This window comes from Vombatus ursinus, unplaced genomic scaffold, assembly GCF_900497805.2.
Source record: "Vombatus ursinus unplaced genomic scaffold, bare-nosed wombat genome assembly UNPS02014774.1, whole genome shotgun sequence".
Taxonomy (NCBI): domain Eukaryota; kingdom Metazoa; phylum Chordata; class Mammalia; order Diprotodontia; family Vombatidae; genus Vombatus; species Vombatus ursinus.
Genome location: NW_020954552.1, coordinates 17,903,997 through 17,927,702, shown reverse-complemented (window position 1 = coordinate 17,927,702; position 23,706 = coordinate 17,903,997). Strand labels below are relative to the sequence as shown.

The following is a 23,706-nucleotide window of genomic DNA, read 5'->3' as shown; positions in this document are numbered from 1 at the left end:
ATTAGCACAATACTTTACACAGACTAGATACCCACCTCCTAACACAAAACCTTACCTGGTAACCTTCCCAAGAGGCAGCTATGTGACACAATGGATACAGCGCTGGGTCTAGAGTCAGGAAGACCTGAGTTCAAATCCAGTCTCAGATAGTCACAAGCAATGTGACCCTAGCCAAGTCACTTAACCTCTGTTTGCCTCACTTTCTCCAACGATAAAATGAATTTAACAGTACCTACCTCACACGGTTGTTCTGAGGACGAAAGAGGTACTATTTGTAAAGTAGATGTTACATGTGAGCTCCTTGAGGGCAAGGACTGTCTTTTGCCTCTTTTTGTAAGCCTGGCAGATAGAACCTTAATAATATACCCATACTATACATAATATATACACAACAGCTCGTGTGTTGTTAATATGCATGCTAACACACACACATATACACACATATATACACACACACGTGTGTATATATAATACGTATTGGGAGCATGTGTTTGTGTGCGTGCATCTGTGTGTGTGTGTATGCTGAACATAATTATTTAGCTCTATATTGCCTTGCTTGATAGAAATCACTTTAGGGGCATAGTTTTTTTGTCTTTGAATTTCCAATACTTAGCACAGTGCCTGGAACACAGTAGCACTCAATAAATGCCTGTCATCCCTTTAAAATCTTGAAATGTAATGGCATAGTGAATGCCCATGAAGCTGAACAGGAGAGTTGAGAGACAACAATGGTCACATGATGCAAAATAAATCAAGTTTCACAAGCTTGAAAGTCATGCAAATGGCAACTTGTAACTTTAAAAACAAGACTAATTACCCCAGAAGTGAGGCTAAAAAATGGTTTGCTAGGAAAACCTTTTTTCAAGATATACCTAGTTTTTATCAATATAGAGGTAGCTACTGAGCACCCAAATAGAAAATTATTAAGTAAGGTCAATAGCAGGTCTATCTGGTTTCCAAATTCCATTCCATTCATTATAATAAAGTTCATTATTTCCAACTGGATCCCATAATTAAAAACAGCTTGCCCAGTATAGGATTAACGGATTCAGTACCTCCTGTGCTCTGAGAATGGTCCTTTATATGACTCCTCTCTATGCTGAATGTGGGGTAGCCAGCACCACATCAAAAAAGAGCCCTGAGTCTGGAACCAGAGGCCCCAGGTCCAAAGCTCCCCCCCCACCCCCGCCCCAGCTATTTATTTGTGACATTGGAAAAGCCAATTTTACTTTTTCAAATGCCACTTTTTTTTCATTTGCAAAATGATGGTGCTAGACTAGGCAAACCCTAAGGCTTTATCCAGTTCTAAATTTATTAATCAATAGTTCTGCTAGAAAATTCAAACTAAGAGATGTCAAATATGATTTTTCCAAAGTGAAAGGAGGAAATGCGGCTAAGGACAGTCACACTAAAGAATCAAATGCAATCAACCATCTTGCCATCCCTATGGACATGGTAGCAAGTTTCTCAAGTATCCTTTTGTACTTTATTATGGTGCTACATGAAAAAAAGGTTAAAAAAAAAAAAGGCCAAGGTAAAATACAGTTCTTGGACCAGATGGATTGGAGTAACACAGAATCATCAGATTTAGATCTGGAATAGAGATGAAAGATTGTCTAACTGAGACCTCTATTTTCACCGATGAGTCCAAGAAATCAAGTGACTTGCTCAAGGTTCACACATACAGTTCAGACAGACACAGAACTGAACCCAGTTTTTCTGACTGCCAGGGCAGTGGTCTCTTATTCCATAAAATTTGGTGTCAACCCTATGCAATAAATAGGGCTAAAGCAGAACTCAGTATTTTGAATTTTCTTATCCACAATATTATGACGTCCCTTCTTCTCTAAATCCTATGAATCCTATGACGTTCCAAAGGAAAGGAAGAATGGAAAAGAACCTACTTACATATATATAACATACATGATACAAATGATTCCTAAGTCAATTTTATGTTCAAAAGTATTTTTGAAGGGTAGTCAATAGGCAAATTTCTGAATCCCATTTTCTTCATCTGTACAATGAAAGTGTTAAGATAGATGATCTTGAAAGTCCTTTCCTTCTCAAAATCTTGTAAAAGATATAAATCAATAAGCTTATCAATTACAAGTAACCTAACAAGTGAGAAATACTACATAATTCATAACTCAGCATGGTGCTAACTAGTGCTTTAATGGTTATAAAGGACTTCACAGAAACTACCCGATCTAATCATCACAAAAACTTCGTGAGGTGGGGAACAACATAAACATTATCATGTTTGTTTTACAAAGTAAAGAACTGAGGCTTAAGGAGGGACTTAGCTTGGTACAGCCGACTTGGTGTCAAAGTACCTGGATTCTAATGCTATCTCTGCTACTTCCTATTTGAGTGACCTCTCTGGACTTCAATGCATCAGTAAAACGAGAGGGTTTGTCAGAGGATCTAGCTCTTGCGTTATGGCGTCCTATGACTTCTCTGAAGCCACATGACCAGCAAGTGGGAGACCTGAACCCACGACTTCTGTCTCCAAGTGCTCTTTCCTCTATTCCATAATGCCATGCAATAAAAAATACATCGACATTCATGAAAGCCAACATGGGTGCCATATAGTTGTACAAAGTCTTTGCAGCAATTATACACACCAGAAATAATTTCTAACCAAAACATCACGTTGATTTATATGGCACAAAAGAGTTACTGAACCAAAGATGGGTGAGAGGGATGCTGGTTACTTACGGTGTTGATTTGTATGAAGAGTCCTGATATGATCGTTTTTCATTCATTCTGCCATAAGAGGAATATGCCATGGGACTGTCAACTCTATCCACATAGTCAGATGGAGCTGGGGGGACTTCTTGTGTATTTATGGACACATTCTTCACCTAAAGGGATAGCCCCATCAAGAAACAAGAACATTAACTGAGTCATCTGAGGCCACAGATGTGAAAATGCTGTAATATAAGGTTTTCTCCCTAACAAGATACCCTTGATACTCAAGGAAAATGGAAGAAAGCCCATATATATATAAATACTGATTGTTCTGATACACATTGGTATAATAATCAACTGTTAGCCAACAGCTGCTCTTTCAGTTGTCAACATCATATAGGATGGGGAGGGCTAGAGAACTAGGGTGAAACTCAGGGAAACCAAGTTCCAAAAGTGACTGAACCCTGTGAGCTTCAGCAAGTTTCTTTTTTTTTTTTTTTGGTAAGGCAATCAGGGTTAAGTGACTTGCCCAGGGTCACACAGCTAGTAAGCATCAAGTATCTAGGGTTGGATTTGAACTCAGGTCCTCCTGACTCCAAGGTCAGAGTTCTATCCACTGCACCACCTAGCAGCCCCATTGTGTAAGTTTCTTGACTTTAACTTAAAGCCTTAGCTTCCCCATCTATAACATGAAGGAGTTCAACCAGCTCGCCTTAGAAGCCCCTTCTAATCTATGATTCTCTTGTGCATCCTGGCACCACACTAGCCGTTTCCACCTTGGGTAAGTCATTCAACTTCTAAGAGCTTTAAGTTTCTTCAGCTGTAAAATACATTTGTATTAGTGACCTCTAGACTGCTGTGAAGGAAATGATAATAATATTCCTATGTGCCAAGCGCTTCAGAATTATTATCTCACTTATTATTATCATCACAACAACTCTGGGAAGGTGTTATTATTATCCCCATTTTATAGATGAGGAAACTGAGTCAAATGGAGGTTAAGTGACTTGCTCCGGGCCATACAGCTAGTGTCTGAGGCCACATCCGAACGTGGGTCTTCCTGACTCCAGATCCAGAGTTCTATCTACTGCCCCATCTAGCTGCTTCCCTTTGAAAACCTTAAAGGGCCATTTGGATGATCAACCTTATTGTTCAGTTTAATTACTCATATGAAATTAAATTCAAGAACATTTTCTTAAAGAACTTAACAAAATGACAATCTGCAGGAAAAATGAATAGCTCAGCTTCTCAGATTCTAAATGGCTTTGTTTCTCTCTATAGCGATCATATAAAAACGGTCACAGTTTGTTTAATTTTCTTTCCTCTCTCTCCACAATAAATGTACACTAGTAAATTCCTCCCATAGAGAAGTCCTTCACACACCAGGCTTCTTCAGTACTATGGAAATTGGCTTAGACCTCAGGAAACAGTGGGAGAAGAATATTTACATGTCAAAAGGATGAAGACTAGGGTCCTCCAAAAGGACAATTAGCATATGGGATGAAGGAATTCTCATGAGTTTTTGAAGACCAGGATTTCCTTCATTATTCCAAGTCTAAGCTATTGGGTCCAGCATTTATCCAATCTATTAGTCTTTGGGACCCAGAGGAACCAGTTTATGTCTATTTTAGTACTAAATTTTCCATTCCATGATGTGAAAAAGCAACATTCTCACTATACCATGTATAAATATGTATAGACATGCCATGGGATATTAGTGTTGCATACCGTACTGGAGTAGAGGGGAGGGGGAAATTCTTGATTGTCTACTGTTCTTGTGAGTCAGAATGGAATGAAGAAATATTTCTCCTGGGAAGGTGGATTTTTGGCAGTATTTAGGAAACGAGTGGGTGGGGGTTGCCAGGGAGTGTTCTTAGACCCTGCTACAGGGGAGGAGGAATGGGGACCATTTCTTTGCTCCTAGTGAATTTCTCAGTACACCCCAGACCACGTGTTCCTTCCTCAGGGATAAGGATCAAGGCCAGAAACCTGCTCTTTCTCTGAAGGCCTAATCAGGGATCAGGCAGATCTCTCACTTGTTAAAAAATACAAGGCATATTTCTCCAAATGTTTTTACTTCCCCCAGAGCTACATTTTTACAAGTTTATCACAGATGAATTTTTGGTAGGCCTATAATTTTAGAAATCAATGGCTCAAATGTCAAAGCACACAGACAGAAAGCAAAATGTCCTTTACGCCGCTCAGAGTACCTTGGCTCTTTGCCAATCAGAATTTTATCTCTTGGAGTCCAGTTTGTAGAATTAAATGCTTTCCTGACCACTACGTCCTTCTCCAGCATTAACATAAGCTTTGATTCAGTCTTCCCATAAGGTGATGAAATGTTATTCAATCCAAAGAGCAATTACTGAGCTTCTAATTATAGGCCAAGCACTGTGGGGTACAAAGACATGCCCTGCCCCCAAAGAGCTTGAATTCTACTGGCCCAAAGTACACACAGTTAAGTAAATTCAAAAATATATTCAAGGTAAATACAAAGCAATTTGGGTAGTAGGGAGAACATTAAAAACTGGGGAGATGGAGAAAAGAAATCATGGGAGACTCCATTTGAGTTATGCTTGGAAAGAAGGGAAGCATTCTAGCTTTTGAGATTCAAGTGAGAAGGGAGAAGAATTGAGCTCTAATCTCAACTCTCTAGATAGAGAGATTAAATCATGTCACTTTATAACTATATCACATTCAAATCCCTCTTCCTAGAATTCAATCTCCTTCAATGCTCTGGCCTTAACCTATCTTTTCAGTCTTATCTTGAATGAAGTGAACTCCTTGAGAGCAGGAATTGTCTATTGCCTTTACATAAACTTCAGGGCTTAGGGCATTGTTGTCCACTGTTTTTCAGTCAAGCCCAACTCTTCCTGATCCCATTTAGGGTTTTCTTGGCAAAGATACTGGAGTGGTTTGCCATTTTATTCTCCAGCTGATTTTACAGATGAGGAAACTGAGGCAAACAACCCTTGCCCAGGCTCACACAGCCAGTGTTTCAGGCCATATTTGAACTCAAGTCTTCCTAACTCCTGGCTGGGCACTCTAGCCACTGCACCATCCAGCCGCCCTAGGTATGTGATAAGAGAGAGCATTCCCAAGCCATTCTGGATTCAGCATTTGCCTTCTAAAAGAATAATTTTTGCCCCTTGCTAAATAACTTATAATTACCTCTAGGTTAATAAATACATTGTTCCTATGAGGAAATGGAAAGGAAGAGTAGGGGGTAAGATGGGAAGGGGAAAATCAAAAGAGAAATTGGATCTGCCTGTCACTGTAAAATTTTCCTCTTTTATTGTCAGTACAGATAGGTAAGTGCTGTAGTGGATATAACAGTAGCTGTGGGATCTTGGGAAAGTCCATTCATCTCCCGGGGCCCAAACAATTCTCTGTGACAAAATCTTAGACCATATCTATCTTCAGGCAGTTTTCACACTGAGAGTTTCCCCTTTCTAAAGAAATCACAGGCAAAGTTTGAGGGAAAGGAATGGAAATTCACACTAAAAGACAGGCATGTTTTCTTAAGAAAGAGAGTTTGTTCCCTTGTAGTCCTCAGCATAGTTTCTGGGAGAGCCAGAGTTTTTGTTTTTGTTTTTTAAAAGCATGGTCAAAGTAACCTGAAACATTCTTGTCTTGCCCCTTTGTTGAAAAAATTAATATATTTTATTTTTCTGTTGTATTCATTTCTGACTATATCCCTTACCCTTACCCAGGAAGACATCCCTTGAGATGAAGAATTTTTAAAAAACCAAAGAGGAAAAAGGCTGTATCATTTAGAAAAACCAAACAATATAGCAAACAAACCTTATAGTAGCTATGACATTCGACAACACAGTCACTCATTTTCTCAATTTTTCTTTTGGACTACTTGGTCATCATACTTATACAGTTTCCAAGTATTTTGTTTTTATCATGTATATCGTAGTCATCTATACTGTTTTCCTCAGCCCCTTCATTTTTTGAAAAAGTAAATTTTATCTTTTTTTCATCAACCTCATTTCTCAATGTATCCCTCCCTCCGAGAGAGCCATCTCTTGTAATGAATAATTTAAAAAAAAGAAAGAAAAAAAAAGTCTAGTAAAACAAACACACTGAAAAAAAAAATCTGTCATTCTACGTAATAATCCACACCCTAGTACCCCCACCAAGCCCCCCAAAAGGAGGAAGGACTCTTTTTTCACCTCTTCTCTAGGGCTAAGCTTCTTGGTCATCATAATTACTCAACATTCAGTTATGGGTTGTTTTTTTGTTTGTTGCTGTTGCTCATTCCCTCCATTTAAGTTGTTGTTGTAGTCATTATCTACAAACCCTTCATTTTTACCAAGGAGGAAACAGAAGTCCAAAGAGGACAAGTGACTTACACAAGGTCACCTTTTTTGGTATATTTCTAAGGAACTTTTCGGATTAGTTCAGGAGTGTGAATGGAGACCTGACAAGTCACATATCTCTTGAGCTCCACTTTAAGTTGAAAAACAAAGAATATAGAGAGAATCATAATAACTATAATATTGGGATTGTCTCCGGACTAAGGAGAAAAAGAGGTGACCGTCTTTGCTTGCACAGCCAGAAGCCTATACATTTATTTTACTTTGGGGGGGAATTATAACATGAACAGCTGTTTTCTGATATATCAGTTTCATGTCATGTTTTCATTATAGGATTCCAGAGGTTTACAAATTTTCACCTAAATCTTCAGAAGTGTTTCAGTTGTACTTTACACCTCAATATTTTTATTGGATAATCTACAAATGAGAATTTAATGAAAATGCAGAATTTTTATTAACAAAAATCTACTTTACATACCCTTGTTATCAAGCTGTGACCAGTCTTCAACTAGTTGGATTTTTTTTTCATATTAGCAAATTTTAGAAACATCCAGTTTCTCCACATCTTTGATTTTTTTAATTTTTTTTTTTCATTTTTAGGCAATTGGGGTTAAGTGACGTGTCCAGGGTCACACAGCTAGTAAGTGTCAAGTGTTTGGTCTAAGGCCGCATCTGAACTCATGTCCTCCTGACTTCAGGGCTGATGCTCTATCCACTGCGCCTCCTAACTCCCCCACATCTTTGATTTCAATCACAGTAAAGACATTCCTAGGCAGCTAGGTGGTACAGAAGGGATAGAGTACCTGGCCTGGAGTCAGGAAGATCTGAGTTCAAATCTCAATTCAGACACTTATTAGTTTTGTGATTCTGGGCAAGTCACTTAACCCTGTTTGCCTCAGTTTCCTCATCTGTCAAATGAGCTAGAGAAGGAAATGGCAAACCACTTGAGTATCTTTGCCAAAAAACCTAAATGGGGTCACTTAAGAAGTCGAAAAATGACTGAAACAGACAAACAACAAACAACACACATCAAAGCAAACCTTTTTTGGATGTTGGGTATCCTATGCAGCCCTGTTTCAAAAGTAATCTCTTACTGACTTAGCTTTGGGTCACAGGATCATAGATTAATCAATTGGAGGTCATCTAGTGCAAGATTCTGATTTTACAGATGAGGAACTGAGGCCCAGAGAGGGTAGGTAATTTGTCCAACGTCCCACAGTTAACAAGTGGAAGAGTTAGTATGTGAATGCAGGTTCTCCATTTTTCAAACTCAACAAACACCCTTTACCACTATACGAGTGCATACAGGTTAAATCCCTACACACCCAAGCTATGAAACTCTCGCTGAGGTTGAGACATCTAGCAAAGTATTACTGCCTAGAAGTCTACCATTTGGATGGAAAGTTTTCTCCACACAAAATTACTACTTACATCTGCTTCAAACATTATGTGCCTTTGTTTAATCTACTGGGCAGGCCAAAAGGAAACCAGGATGAGCTTCTCAGCTTGGCAATTAAAATAGCTGAACTTATGGGATGTCAGAGGGAGGAGCACTTTAATCTCAAAGTACCATCTCTTATTTTATAACTTGAATGCCCCAACTGCCTTCCAGGTCTTTGTAGCACAAGTTCTCCAACCAGTAAGTTGTTTAGCTAGTTTTTCCAGTTTTTCTGATACTTTACACCTACCGATGCTCAACCAGTAAATGCCTTGAGTCCAAATCTGTTCAATGTTTCCTTCAGATTCTTCTCTTTATAGGACCATCTTTGGTCAAATAACAAAGTGGTTTTTAAGCCTTAAGGAAGAAATATGCAAATGCCAGCTATTACTAACATTACTTATTTTGTAAAGGTAGTTGTCTTCCAGGGTCTGCTAACACCTGTTCAACTACCAACTTTCTGAGCAGGTATGAGTAAGAGAAGTAACTGCATGCTGTTCCACAGAGAACAGTTTGTTTTTGAGTGGATGTGTAATTTCACTGGTATAGGGAACTTCACCACCAAGGAAGATCTGAACTTTCTCTTGAATTATTCTTAGAAAACTGCTAGGGGGTATTGACAGGTTAACTGATTTATCCAGAGTCAAAGATAGGAGGTGTTGGGGCAGCTAGGTGGCACAGTGGATAGAGCACCACCCCCGAAGTCAGGAGAACCTGAGTTCAAATCCGGCCTCAGACCAAACACTTGACACTTACTGGCTGTGTGACCCTGGGCAAGTCATTGAACCCCAATTGCCTAAAAATGGAAAAAAAAATAGGAGGTATAAGAAGAAGAATTTGACTAGGGTTGTCCTGGCTCTGAGGCTGGCTCTCTATCCCCGATGTCTCAAAGTTACTGCTAATTAATCAAAGTCAGGTTGGAACTAAGAAAAAAAGTCCTTGAATTAATAAACTATGGGGAGAACTGCAGGCAGATTGACTGGTTAGAGTTAAAAATCAATGCCAAATTTGGATGAAAATCAGAAGATACTGCATTGATTTATAGCTCCTCCAACCCAGGCAACTAGGTAACAGAAGTGGATAGAGCAGCTGGCTTGCAGTCAGGAAGACTCATGTTCCTAAGTTCAAATCTGGTCCCACACACTTACTAGCTATGTGACCCTGGGCAAGTCACTTAAATCTGTTTGCCTTAGTTTCTCCATCTGTAAAATGAGCTGGAGAAAGAAATGTTGAACCACTAGAGTTTCTTGGCCAAGAAAACCCCAAATGGGGTTAGGAAGAGTTGGACACAACTGAAAAAAACGAATGAACCACCACAACAAGATCCAACCCAATTTATTTAAACATTTTACTTTGAAAAAATGGCAAACTAGCAAAAAACAAAGACAATGAGTCTATCAACATCTTAGAGAAATTTAACTATGCAAAACAGAAGCCACAATGAATAGGCAGGAAGAGCTAAACACACCTGATCTCTCTGGCAAACAGAAGGACATGGCAGCCAAAGGCAATGATAGTTTAGACTATGAGCTAATTTGCAAAACAATATATAATAATAACAGATACACAGTATTGCTTCATTTTTTTTTCCAGAGACTAGAACACTTTTAATTAGCAGCACTTGTGCTGATGTTATGAGAACAGATAAAGATGCATGAGCAGGGCCTTCCCACAATCCTGTGCCAGGGAACCAAGATGCTTTCTTTAAAAAAAAAAAAAAAAAAAAAAAGATGCTTTATGAAACAATGAAGAGTAAATGAGAGAGAAAATTAATCTGAAGAGAGTTCTGTGTGACATCCAACTAACAAAGATCAACTAAATCAATCTGTAGATAAACCCGGAAGGTTTGCCTAACAAATAGGCAAAATGAAACTGGTCTGCCAATGTTTTTATAGTGATCCAGTCTCATCAGTGATAACAGGGAAGCCACCATATTTAACCTCTAACTGCTTACGAACACAATATAAAAAGTAAGAAAAAACATAAAACATAACGATGCTTAAGAACGAAACTGGGAAGAGTGGTTGGATCTGACTAAATATATACAGAAGAAATCCATTCTAGAAGTGGTAGAGTTTTAAGGGCACTTAGGGATCAATTTTCTTTCTTAAACATACAATAGTTTATCTGATCCTTATATAACTTTGTTTGGTAGTTATTACAGGTATCATTATTCCAATTTGGCAGATTAGAAAACTGAGTCTTAGAAAGGTTAAGTGAATTGTCCATGGTTACACAGTTAATAATAAGGATGATGCCAGAGGTGGAGACTGAATTCTAGACAAGGGACCACCATTTATAATACTCCCCTAGTTTGTTAGTCTAGGAAACCTGTCAGCAATGAAATGAGATCATCTAGTATGATCTGTTTCTAATTAGGTTTTGGTGACCACTTCACTCTTACAGATATTCACTAAAGATCTCAAGGATCAATTTTCAAAATTGGAAGTTATTTTCCAGAGGAGAACACATCACCATAGTCAGGAATCTGACTGAGAAGGGTGGTGAACACAAGATACTGTTGTATGTATTTCGATTTTTTTAAAAAAGCATTTGGCTCAGCAGAACAAAGTCCAGCCTTCCAAGGCTTTCCTGTAACAAGGTGTCTGAATGCTTTTCAAAGGCTTCCTCAAAAAAACTTATATTCAGTCAAGGGAAAAACATACGTTGTCCAGACTGTAATAAGCAGGGAGTCTGGCAGTGAAACCACTAAGTCCATCACAATGAATATGTATATTTGGAGAATGACAGAAAAACAAAGGCAAGAATCAATACAGGATGGGAAGGTACAGAGGTAAGATCTATATTAGCGATATCATACCTCTAAGTATAAGAAACCTTGGATCCATTCATTCAACAGCCATTTACTTAACTATTTTAACTTTCTCTTCAAGACTCATCATAGGTCTAGAAACCTCCCTACAGCAGGAGACAACATCAAGAGCATCAGGCAAAAAACGACAATCACTGCAATGCCACCTAATCCCACATACCAGTTTGACATGCATTTACATGTTAACCCTTCGGTAATTTAAACAGAAGGAAGCCAACATGGCAGAGTTCAAGTTTCTGATCTGTTTATAGCACAGAGCTCTGTTGCACACAGTTAATGCCCTTCGTTGTTTAGACCTTTTAGGTTTGTAAAACACTTTTCTCACAACAGCTTTGTGAAAGGGTTAACATCATCATTACTTTATGGCTAAGTAAAATGAGGCTAAGTAACTAGTAATTAGCTAAGTAACTAAGTAAACAAGTAACTCAAGTAACTTACTCAAAGTTATAAAGCAAGTCTGTAGGATAGGAACCCAGGACTTTCAATGCTCGGCAGCTTGGTTGTACAGGGCAGATAGAGTACCCAGCTTGGAGTCAGGAAATCCCTAAGTTCAAATCTGGTCTTAGACGCTTAGGAGTGACTCTGGGCAAGTCCCTTAACCCTGTTTGCCTTAGTTTCCTCATCTGTAAAATGAGCTGGAGAAGGAAATGGTAAACTACTCTTAATACCTTTGCCAAGAAAACCCCAAATGAGTTCACTTAGAATTGGACATAACTGAAATGCCTGACAATGGCTCCTTCCAGACTGTTCTCTCCCTTTTCTCAAAGTCCAATGTTGTTTGAGTTGACATGGTCTTATGTACTTTAACTGTGGCTATCTGACAAAACAAACTAAATAAGATCAACAAATGTCTTCCATTTGTGACCTAAAACACAGATGCCAGCTATCTTTTTTTTTCCTTTAAAAGAAGTGATATGCTAATACAGTGGCAGCCCATGCCCCAGGAGACTTTTTAAAAGAACACACACTGGGGAATGGTTGTGCTGGTTACAAAAAAGCCAGCCCCACTTCCAGTTGATGTCTCCTGAAGACAGTCTCCATTCTCCACTCCACCCAGCAACCTACTCCACCCCTCCCCTGCCGCCAGCCCTGCCCACCCTAGCCCCACTTTGGAGTTTAGACTAGAATGTGCTGTACCAAGTTCCTGCGTACTTTCCAAGATGAGCTAATGTATGGGGGATGAGAAGAGTCTCAGACATCAATTTTTACTGTTGTTTGTACCAGTCTAGCAAAGAGGGGGAAGGGAGGAGATGAAGAGAGGCTTGTGAGAAATATGGACACAGGCTGTTAAAAATACCTTCATTTTAATTTTGCTCCACACCACCCCCAAATTCATTAGCAATGCTAATATCTAAATTGCATCTGGTTTCAAAGTTATAAAACATTATCTCCAATGAGATAATATAGGTAAAACATTATGTAAATAGTTGCAAAATAGAGCATGGCTACTTAGAGAACAATCCGATGAACTTTCTGTGCTCAACACATCAAGCTCAGTCAGGGCTCCACGCACAGCTTTGCTTTCCACCAATCTCTTTTTTTGGTAAAGGTCAGAGTTCCTGTAGTTTCATGACCAAGGCCTTTAAGCCCTGGGAGCAGCCACCAGGTTACTGTTATTTCATCCTAATAACAAAAGATTTTGAACTTTCTAGAATTAAGTAACTTTGCAGGAGAAGCAATCAGGCTGGCCACCTGCCACTTACTTTAAAAAAAAAAAAAAAGCAAACAAGAGGAGATCGTTTCACAGCTTTTATTCATGTGGTTTGCAATCCATAGGTCAAGGAAGTCCAAGTTAAGCCATTGCTCTTTTCTCCAAATGCTATCCTTTATTTCTTTCTCTAGCTCAGGGGAGGGGAACCTGTGGCCTTGAGGCCACATGTGGCCCTCTAGGTCCTCAAGTGCAGCCCTTTTTTGAGGACCTAGAGGGCCACATGCTTCCTACCCCTGAGCTAGATATTTCTGTTGTGTTCTTTTTTTAAAAATGAACTATGAAGACTAAGAAGAAAGAAGGGAGAAGAAAGGGAAAATATGAGACTGAACATGAGTCCTAGAGTTGGAATCAAGAGGCTAGAAAGAACCTGTTCTAGTTTTTGCTATACCACAAATTATCTGTGACCTTGGGCAAGTGAGTTCACCTCTCTAGATCTGTTTGGGTTGGTTTTTTTTGTTTTGCTTTTTGGTAAGGCAATTGGGGTTAAGTGACTTGTGACTTGCCCAGGGTCACACAGTTAGTAAATGTTAAGTGTCTGAGGCTGGATTTGAACTCATGTCCTCTTGACTCCAAGACCAAAGCCCTATTCACTGTGCCATCTAGCTGCCCCCATAGATCTGTTTTTTTTTTCCTCTGTCAAATGAGAGTTAGACCAGTTAAGTTCCCTTCTATTGCTGGTATTCTGGGATTCCTTTATACTATGGAGATGGGTTTAGAAAAACAAAACAAAACCAAAAAAAATTTGCAACTGGAGTTTACACATTTTCCAGACTACTACCCAGGATATATAGTATTGCTGAGCATATCTAACATATGTATAGTATATTAAAAATTAATGGAGTCCTTCTATTCATTTCATCATCTTATTTGGTCAACACAACAACCACAGGCCAGGAGGGAGGCAGAGCAGATACAATTAATTATCCCCATTCTACATAGCAAAAAAGGAAGTGATTATCCATGGCTAGTCTAGTCACATGGTTAGCTTGGTGGCTAGCATACATTATGAACTAGAATCTCTTCTAACACCTAAACCAGTACTCTTTCCATTATACCAGCATACTATCCTTTTTTAAAAAATATATAATTTAACATTAATTTTTTTAAAATTTTGAATTCCAAATCCTCTCTCCCCCACCTCTTCCCCACCCATTGAGAAGGCAAGCAACAGCATATTAATTATATATTCAAAGGCATGTAAAACATTTCCATATTAGCCATGTTAGAAAAAAGAAAGAAAAAAAAGCAGGAAGAATAAATAAATGAAAAAAGGTATGCTTTAACTTGCATTCTAAGTCCATCAATGCTCACTCTGGAGGTGAATAGCATTTTTCATCATGAGTCCTTTTGAACTGCCTTGGATTATTGCACTGATTAGTGTAGTCAAATCTTTCACAATCATTGTATAATATTGTTGTTACTGTGTACAATGTTCTGGTTCTGCTCAATTCACTCAGTATCAGTTCATGTAAGTCCGGGTTTTTCTGAAACCCTCCTGCTTGTCATTTCTTATAGCATAATAGTATTCCATCACAATCACATACCACGACTTATTCAGTCATTCCCCAAGTGATAGACATCCCATCCATTTCCAATTCTTTGCCACCACAAAGAAAGCTGCTATCAATATTTTAGAACATATAGGTCATTTCCCCCTTTCTTTGACTTCTTTGGGATACAGCCCTAGTAGTGGTATTGTTGGGTCAAAGGGTACACAGTTTTAAAGACCTTTGGGCATAGATCCAAATTGAATTCCAGAATTATTGAACCATCCACAACTCTAACATGGCATTAGTTATATCGTCTTTCTTAAAAAGACATCTGCAGCATGCAGTTTTCATAATTCAAGGATAACCTAACCTGAAACTTTTCTTCTTAAATCTGTCATATTCTCAAAATGGTTCTACCAAGGGTGGATTTGAGTACTGAAGACAAGCTTGAATTTCTACAAGCCTTTAGATAACTATTTTTAAAATGTGAACAAGGACAATCATGGGATCACAGACTTAGATCTAATTCAGTTCTTTCATTTTACCAAAGAGAAAACTGAGTTTAAGTGACTAGTTCAAGGTTACACAGCTAAAAAAAAATGATGGAAATAAGATTCAAAGTCACTGCTCTGATTCTGAAACCAGTGCACTTTCCCCTGTAACCATAGGTTAGTTGAATTTTATGCACCCTAATGGTGTTTTTTTTTAAACTGGGTAAACAGCAGTGTTAGCTACATAATTTCATTTCATCAACAGACATCCTCCAATTCTTCAATGCAATTTCAACTAACTTATCATTTTTAAATTTACCTTTTCACAATTTTCCTCCAACTGCTTTAATTTGTGTTTTCTAAGCTTTTCACTTCTGTGGCCCTTCATTTTTTCATTTGTAAAATTAGAAACTACAAAATGGAGAAAAAATTAAGTTCTCTTCTGATGGATGTTAGTGCATAAGTATCAAAGTATATGTCTAATCAATCACCATCCAATCATTTTCTATATCACACACAATAGTGCATATATTATCATACTGCATATGACTCATTAATTTCAACCTTTATTACCCAACAAATCTTTCACAAAAATCACTAAATATCAGAAGAAAACTGTTTTGTAAAAACTTTTGGCTACTTGTCCCTTTCTCTTCTAAGGCAGAAATAGTAGGCAATTAGTTCCTGAAAGGTAACAGGATACTAGTTATCAATTTAAAAGGCCTAGAAGGCCCTGGCTCTGCTACCAACTTTATGGGCTTAGAAAAGTCACTGAAAATTGCTTTGAAAATATATACAATCAAGAGCAATTCATTTAAGAATTAGAAGGGGAACAGTTAAGTAGGGAGAAAAATCTTAGCAACAAATTCTTCTGATAAAGTTCTGATATCCAAGATATATAGGGAATGAATACAAACAAATAAAACAGAAGTTATCCCCCAATAACATAAGTGGTCAAATCTGAAAACGGAGTTCTCAAAGGAAGAAAGCCAAGCTATCAACAAGTAAATGAAAAAAAAATTATTAGCGATCTGCAAGTCACAAATAAGAGAAACGCAAATTAAAACAACTCAGACCCTACCTCCCACTCACTGTATTAGCAAAGATGACAAGAAAGGAAAATGACAAATGCTGGAGCGGCTGTGAGAAAACAGGTACATTGATGCACTTGTGGTAGAGTTTTAAGCTGGTCCAGCCACTCCAGAAAGCAATTTGAAGTACAACCCCAAAGTCACTAAACTGTGCAAATCCATTTGACCCAGGCACACCATTGCTCAACTTAAACCCCAAAGTGATCACACAAAAAGGAAAAGGAGCCATACCTAGAAAAACACTGACAGCCTGTCCATGTCATCAGCTACTCATTAAACTTCAATGGCTCCTTATTAAGTCCACCATCAGATATAAAATCCTCTCTGGCTTTTAAAGCTCCTTGTAACCTCGGTCCTTCTTACTTTCCCAGTCTTCTTTACTCTTCTTACACCACATTACACTTCTTACATTCTACAATCTAGCAACATTGGCCTTATTTTTATTCCTTGCAAAGGACACTCATCACCCAACTTCCATGGCTTTTCAAAGGTCTTCCCCCATTCCTAGAATGTTCTTCTTTCTCACCTCCATCTCCTGGCTTCTTTCTTTCTTTTGCTTTTTTTTTTTTGTGAGGCAATCCAAGTTAATTGACTTGCCCAGGGTCACACAGCTAGTAAGTGTCAAGTGTCTGAGGCCACATTTGAACTCAGGTCCTCCTGACTCCAAAGCCAGAGCTCTATCCACTTTGCCACCTAGCTGCCCTTCTTGCTTCTTTCAAGCCTCAGATCCAATCCATCTTCTGGCAAGAAGCCATGGGGTACCTCCTTATCGCCACCCCACAAAGCACACAGGCTATTATTGTCTTCCTACTAAGATCAACTCTCATTTTCAGTTTATATATCTCCTTTGTACATAATTTTCTGTATGTTGTCTCTCCCATTGTAAATTTACTTGGGGGCAGGGACTATGTTTTTAAATTTTTCTTTATGTCTCCAGCTTTTAGCACAGTGACTAGGACACAGTAAGCACTTAATAAATGCTTGCTGATTAATTGGCTCTGTGGGGGACAGATATATGAATGGAGACTTGAGACAAGGAGACCAATTTTCAGAAATCAGAAAGTCTGGAAATGATCAACTAGGGTAGTGGCTATGACTGTGAGATATGTGGTCGAAAAAAGAAACAAGATTTTGTAACTCTAACAAAATAACTACTGAATAAATCTAACAAGAAACTGTTACACAATATACACAACGACTACAACAATGTAAATAAATCAACAGCAAGAGACAACAAAACTGGTCAGTAACAAAGATATCGTGCTCATGGTGTCAAAGTTAAAGGACATAGCCCTCTCCCCTCCCATCCCCCACTCCGACCTCCATCATAATAATGACATGGATAAATCAAATATTTTGTCAGGAGCTTTATCTGGCATGGACTGGAAAGTTTGTTTCAGAGCAAAAAAACCTCGTTGCTCAAAATGAGGCTTTTCTGGAGGGGAGAGGAAGTATAGTGGATTTAACAGGAGATTTGAGGCAAAGCCAAAAACCAGTAGGAACATGTAAACTAGTTATTTTATGCAAAATAAATGACAGTCTGCCATTTTGGGTTTTTTTTTTTTGCCATCAGTAATGATCCTGAATTTGGGAGAACTCCCTCAGGTGGTACCTGCAAAGCCAGTATCTCTAAGAGTCTTTCCTTGTTTGGCAACAGGAAGAGAGAACTCTGTTTCCTCCCTCCCTTTCCACCCCCTAGGGCAGAAATCTCTAGCAAAGAGGGAGCAGATAGTTTGATGTGCTTGGTAGTTTCCTGGTTAGGTAATTAGAGTTAGCAACGCGAGGGAAATATTTTTTCTCTGATAAAGAAAACATACAAAAACATTTGAAGCCCAGAGCTGGAGAAGGCCAGCTCATTTGATGCTCTTGGCAGAGGGGGTGGGGTGGGGTGTTTCTGATTCTAAAAAAAAAAAGGTTCAGAATAAGTTTTTAAACAGTTATATTTGCAGTGAGGTGCAAATTCTAAGTTCACTTATCTCTGCTCTTACTATAGACTGAATCTGTGTTCACCTCTTATGGAAAAAGAGTAAACTATTTCCCTGCTTCTGGTCCCTCCTCTCTTTGATCCATCCACCAGACAGATGTCAACTTGGGAGTCAGTCATAGGTCATTGTATACCCTCTCTAGGCCTTAGTTCCTTCCTTTGTAAAACAGGAAATGGACCGGGTGACCTCTAAGGTTCCTTCCAGTTTTAGACGCAAGTCTATTATCTTCATCACTCTTTCCCTTTCCCTACTCTCCATCTTTCTCAGATTCCAGTTCTACTTTTCTTAACACTTGATTGACAACTCCACTTGGATGTCTATTACCTCAAACTCAGCATATCCAAAAACAAAAGCAGTAGGGCACCACTAGCCTTCCCTGCTTAGATGTCTGCATCATCTGAACCCCTTACTTTTATTTATTATACCTATCCATTTGGTTACAATACTGTCCTTTCTTTCTCCACAATAACTCTCACGGACACTCTCTTCTCTCTGCAAACATAGCCATCACCCTGGATCAGGTCCTCAACCACTTCTTGTCTGAACCAATAGCCTCTTTTTATTTATTTTTTTAAGGTAATCTAGGTTAATGATTTACCCAGGGTCACACAGCTACAAGTGTCTGAGGCTGAATTTAAACTCAGGACCTTCTGATTCCAGGGCTGGTGTTCTATCCACTTCACCACCTAGCACATCCCCTCCTTTTGTTTTTTGAAGGCAACTGGGGCTGTGACTTGCCCAATGTCACACAGCTAGAAAGTGTCTGAGGTTGCATTTGAACTCAGGTCCTCCTGACTCCAGAGCCAGTGCTCTAGCCACTGTTCCACCTAGCTGCCCCGCAATAGCCTCTTAATTATCATCCTGCCTTAAATACTTTTCTACTCCAATCCATTCTCCACACAGACACCAAAGAAACCTAATGTGTTGGTCTGATCGTGTTACACCTACCCTCAAAAACTCCAGTGACTGTCTATTACTTCTGGGGATCGTTTTTACACTTCTCTGGCAGTTAAACCAGTTCATAATCTGAACCCTTCCAGTCCTTCTAGTTTTCTTGTACATTAATCTCCTTTATGAAATTTACAGTCCAGTCATACTGGCCTAATTGCCTGAATGTCCTTCCTCTTTACCTCTCCCTCTCAGGATTCCTGGTTTCCTTCAAGAATCAGTGAAAGAACCACTTTCTGCAGGTAGTCCTCCCAGCTGCTAGTGACTTTCTCTCTAAAGTTATTTTGCATCTACTTTGTATTCATCTTAATAACACCTATAGCTATACAACGTGTACATGTTGACTTCCCTGATAGAATGTAAGCTCCTTGAGGGCAAGGACTGTTTCTTTTTTAACTTTGTATCCCTAACACTTAGCACCCAGTACCTGGCACACAGGACGTGCTTAATAAATGTTTGCTGATTGACTGGTTCTACTCAAAACCAGTTCTGTCTTCAATTTTACCTATTTTTTTTTAATTAATCATGATGCTATCTTATCACCCCATGCTCAGAACACTGTAGTCACTTTTCATTCTTCTTAGCCTAACTTCCATAGACCATTAGTTATAATTTGAGTTAGCTCAGTCTCTGTAATGCCTTTCCCACCTGTTGTTTGTTCTCCATTCCCTCAACTTCCCCTAAGGCAGTCAGTCATTACTACCTGCATGAACAATTTAAGAGAATGCTATACTTGGAGACGGGAAAATCAAAGGTCACATCTCACCTGATAGTGTAACCTTGAAGAACTCACCACCTCTCTCGAGGCTCAGTGCCCTCATTTGTGAAATGGGTAAATAACTAGTAATAATTAACTCATAGGGTTGCTGTGAGGCTCCAACGAGAAAAATCATGTAAAATATTGTACAAATCTAATAACACTATTTAAATGTCAGCTCTTATTATATTACTGTTTCAACAGCATCACCAGTCTTGTTTCCTTTCCAGTATGATCTATATACTACTGACAGATTACTCTTTTTAAAATATAGGTCTTAACTCACATTGGTCACTTCCCCACACCCCACCCACCCAAAAAACACCCATTTTAAAAATGTGTCCCCCCAAGCTCAATAAATGACGTTTAAGTTCAAAATCCTTTGTAATTCACCAACTTACCAATTCACCTTTACCTCCCTTTCACATGTCATATGACCAAACAAAACATTTCTACACCAAGTCTCCTAATCCCAGGGTTTTACTTTGCTTTTTCTGTTCCTTCAGTCTAGAATATTTCCCCCACCTTAACTATTCATCAGTCTGTTGTAACCAATGCTTAGCTCATTTGCTACCTTCTCCATCAGGCTTTCCTTAACCAGTATCCCCTAAACTCTCATAGAATCTTAAAACTTTTGTATTGCATCATCACACTCTGGTATTAAAACCCTATATACGTATATATATGCATACACACATACATATAGTTCTCTCTTCTACTAGACCATACTTAAACTCTTTATTTGATGCTCACAACAACCCTTTTAGTGCAATTATCGCCTACGTTTTACACATAAGTAAACAAGACTCAGAAAGATTAAATGACTGGCTCAGGGTTACACAGCTAGTAAATATCCAAGATAGATAGGAAACTAAGTCATCCTGAATCCAAATTCAGTACACCATTGACTAAATAAATAGCACACTGTCTCTCTTGGGAATATGGGGATTCCCACCTTTATTTTTGTTTTAGTAATCACAAATACTTCTCAATACCAATACAATGATTTTCATTTAAATGAATAAATTTAAACATGTAAATTTTCCTAACTTTTCAATAATTTTCTAAATTACCAACAGTGTGATTTGTCCATTCATTCTCATTCACTTTTCTTCTTGCATGATCCTAAAGTATATTCTTATTTCATTAAGGTCTTTTCATAAACTTTTCCTTATTTCTTTATATTCTTATACTTGCTAATCTTAACTACATTATAGTGTTTTATTCCATCAAAATACCACAATTTAATCATCCCTCTCATTGTTGGACATTTAGTTTGCTTCCAGTTGTTTTATTATTACAAATAATGCTCAACAAAAATTTTTGAACAAATAGCTACCTTTTTTTTTTTTAGGTAATTGGGGTTAAGTGACTTGCCCAGGGTCACACAGCTAGTAAATGTCAAGTGATTGGTCTGAGGCCAGATTTGAACTCAGGCCCTCCTGACTTCAGGGCCAGTGCTCCATTCACTATGCCACCTAGCTGCCCCAAATACCTACCCTTTCAATACATGCTCAGATTATATTCCCAATAATGAAGTTATCAGGTCTCGTCTCATTCATTTTTATATTCCCAGTGCCTACTATAGTACCTTGCACATGGTGTATATGGCAAATATTTGTTGAATGTAGTATTATTTTCACTTCAGAAACCAACAAGTTCCTTCTATCTACTGCAGTACCAGCACTAAATGAAGACTCTTCAGTTGTTTCAGTCTTATCTGACTCTTTGTGACCCCAAATGGGGTCACATTTCCTTGACAAAAATACTGGAGTGGTTTACCACCTCCTCGGGCAGCTCGTTTTACAGATGAGGAAACTGAGGTTAAGTGACTTGCCCAGGGTCACAGTCAATAAGTGTCTGAGGCCCGATTTGAACTCGGGTCTTCCTGACCAGAGGCCCAGCACTCTACCTACTGCGCCACTTAGCTGCCTGAATGAAGACCAGGCCACATTAACAGTGAAGAAGAGCAATGACTAATCTGAAATTGAGAAATAAACTCACATATAAGTAAAACAAGTTTGAGAAAATTAACTTCTCAAAATGTAAACATCTCAGGCAAGTCAAGATACCTGACAAAAATTGCGAAGAAACTAGAATTTTATTTCTTTTTTTTTTCCAATTTTGGAGGCAATAGGGGTTAAGTGACTTGCTCAGGGTCACACAGCTAGCTAGTAAGTGTCTGAGGCCGGGTTTGAATTCAAGTCTTCCTGACTCCAGGGCTGCTGCTCTATCCACTGTGCCAACTATCTGCCCCCTAAAATGTTTATTTCAAAGTGACTTTTGAGAGTGAACCTAAAAGTCACTTCCCACTGGAAAAAACAAGTAATAGAAATGACTCTCCTTGTGCATAAAAGATGGATTAAAATGACAGCCATTGATCTTCATTTCTTGTGTTTGAAATGGGAATCATCAGTGTCTGCACCATCAGTCTCACAGTGTCACTGTGAAGATACTGCTTTGTAAAATTGAATTTTAAGGTATATACATTGATTTATTTCCTGATAGCCAGCCATACCTTAAAACACATTCCCTGTAACATCACTGGAAACCGAATAGCCTACCAATTTGTTAAAAGCCATCTATCAACACGCACAACCTTATATCTTACTGCGGCCATCTTTCACTCCATTTCCTTAAGCACTTACAGATGACTAAACTCTCATGACAGCAAAACCAGATGACAGCACAAAGTTCAGTGGGACTTCCATGCTCATCAACTGGAACTGGTCTCCCATACCTCCTGAAACCAACCACCAGTAAACAAACACAAGACACACCCAGAAACTGTCACCGAAACATTTACTTCATACACTCACTAGCTGCCATTCACAGTAGCTGGTCCTATTCCACTTACAGGTGGCCTTGCCTAGAGCTAAAGGTCAAAAAGAAACACTCCCTGGTAGCCTTATACTAGTTTCTCTATAAAACACAATAACTTTCTATAGCAAATGCAAGAATCAAAAGGTGGGAAAAAAAAATAAACGGTTTTCAAATGCTGAACAAAGGGATGAAACCACAGTGCTCTAAGAAGAATGCTGTAATAAAAGATACAGAATTTTTTTTAGAAAGGGGGGGAGGGGAAGGACCGCAGGGGAGAGAGCAAGGGAAAGGCCACACACAGTCAGGCCTTAGGAAGACTTCCTCATTCATGCTGTACCACAAACTGGCAAAGTCTCCACTTAGGTTTCAGTGTCCCTTCAGGAAAAAAAATCTAAAGAATCAAAACTTTTTGGAGCTAAATGTTTACTTAAGCCCAACTCTCTCATTAAGTAAAGGAGGAAATGAGTCCCAGAGCAGTAAAGTAACTTCTTTAAGGTCACAAAAAGAGTTTCTAGCAGGGCTGGACAAGATCTTGAATCTCTTGACTTTCAAGCTTCCGTTAATACCATCTTCCTCCGTTCAGTGTTTCGGACAGTCCTCTGCTACTCTGCCTTTCATCATCACTCTTCCAACTCTTGGCACTCTCCAAGATGCCCAGTTTTCTCGTTGTGCTAGCAGGTTCCACCAAGGTTTATCCTCTTTGGGAGTATCTCATCCTTCAAACTTTCCTTCCCTCTTCATACCCCCACCAAAACTCACCTATCCTGAATACCTGAAAATCTTACTCTTAACCAGTTATGTGAAAAACACTTCCATAATCTCATGACATCTATTTTTTTTAATACTTTAAGTGTTTGAATTTATTATTTTTTATGAAAAGACCTAACCTGAATCCATCTTTGTATTGTTAATCACCTACCTGACTTTTACCATATTAAAACGAAGGAACAGATAAAGGAAGGATGTGATGGCTCTGAATACGTTTAAGAAGTAGCTGTGCCAGGGCATCGAGGTGGTGCACTGGATAGAGCTCTGGCCTTGCAGTCAGGAGGACCTGAGTTCAAATCCGGCCTCAGACACTTGACACTCACTAGCTGTCTGACCCTGGGCAAGTCACTTAACC

The 23,706-nt window shown here is 38.8% G+C and overlaps 1 protein-coding gene across 5 annotated transcripts in view; it reads right to left on the bottom strand.

The window, feature by feature from the left end:
• Positions 1-23,706, bottom strand: part of OCLN (occludin) — a 55,539-nt gene that overhangs the window by 16,459 nt on the left and 15,374 nt on the right. For all 5 annotated transcript variants that reach the window (XM_027864316.1, XM_027864314.1, XM_027864312.1 and 2 more), the window contains exon 5: positions 2,719-2,864. In XM_027864316.1, the coding sequence (XP_027720117.1) occupies positions 2,719-2,864 (146 nt within the window). The remainder of the gene's footprint in view (positions 1-2,718; positions 2,865-23,706) is intronic.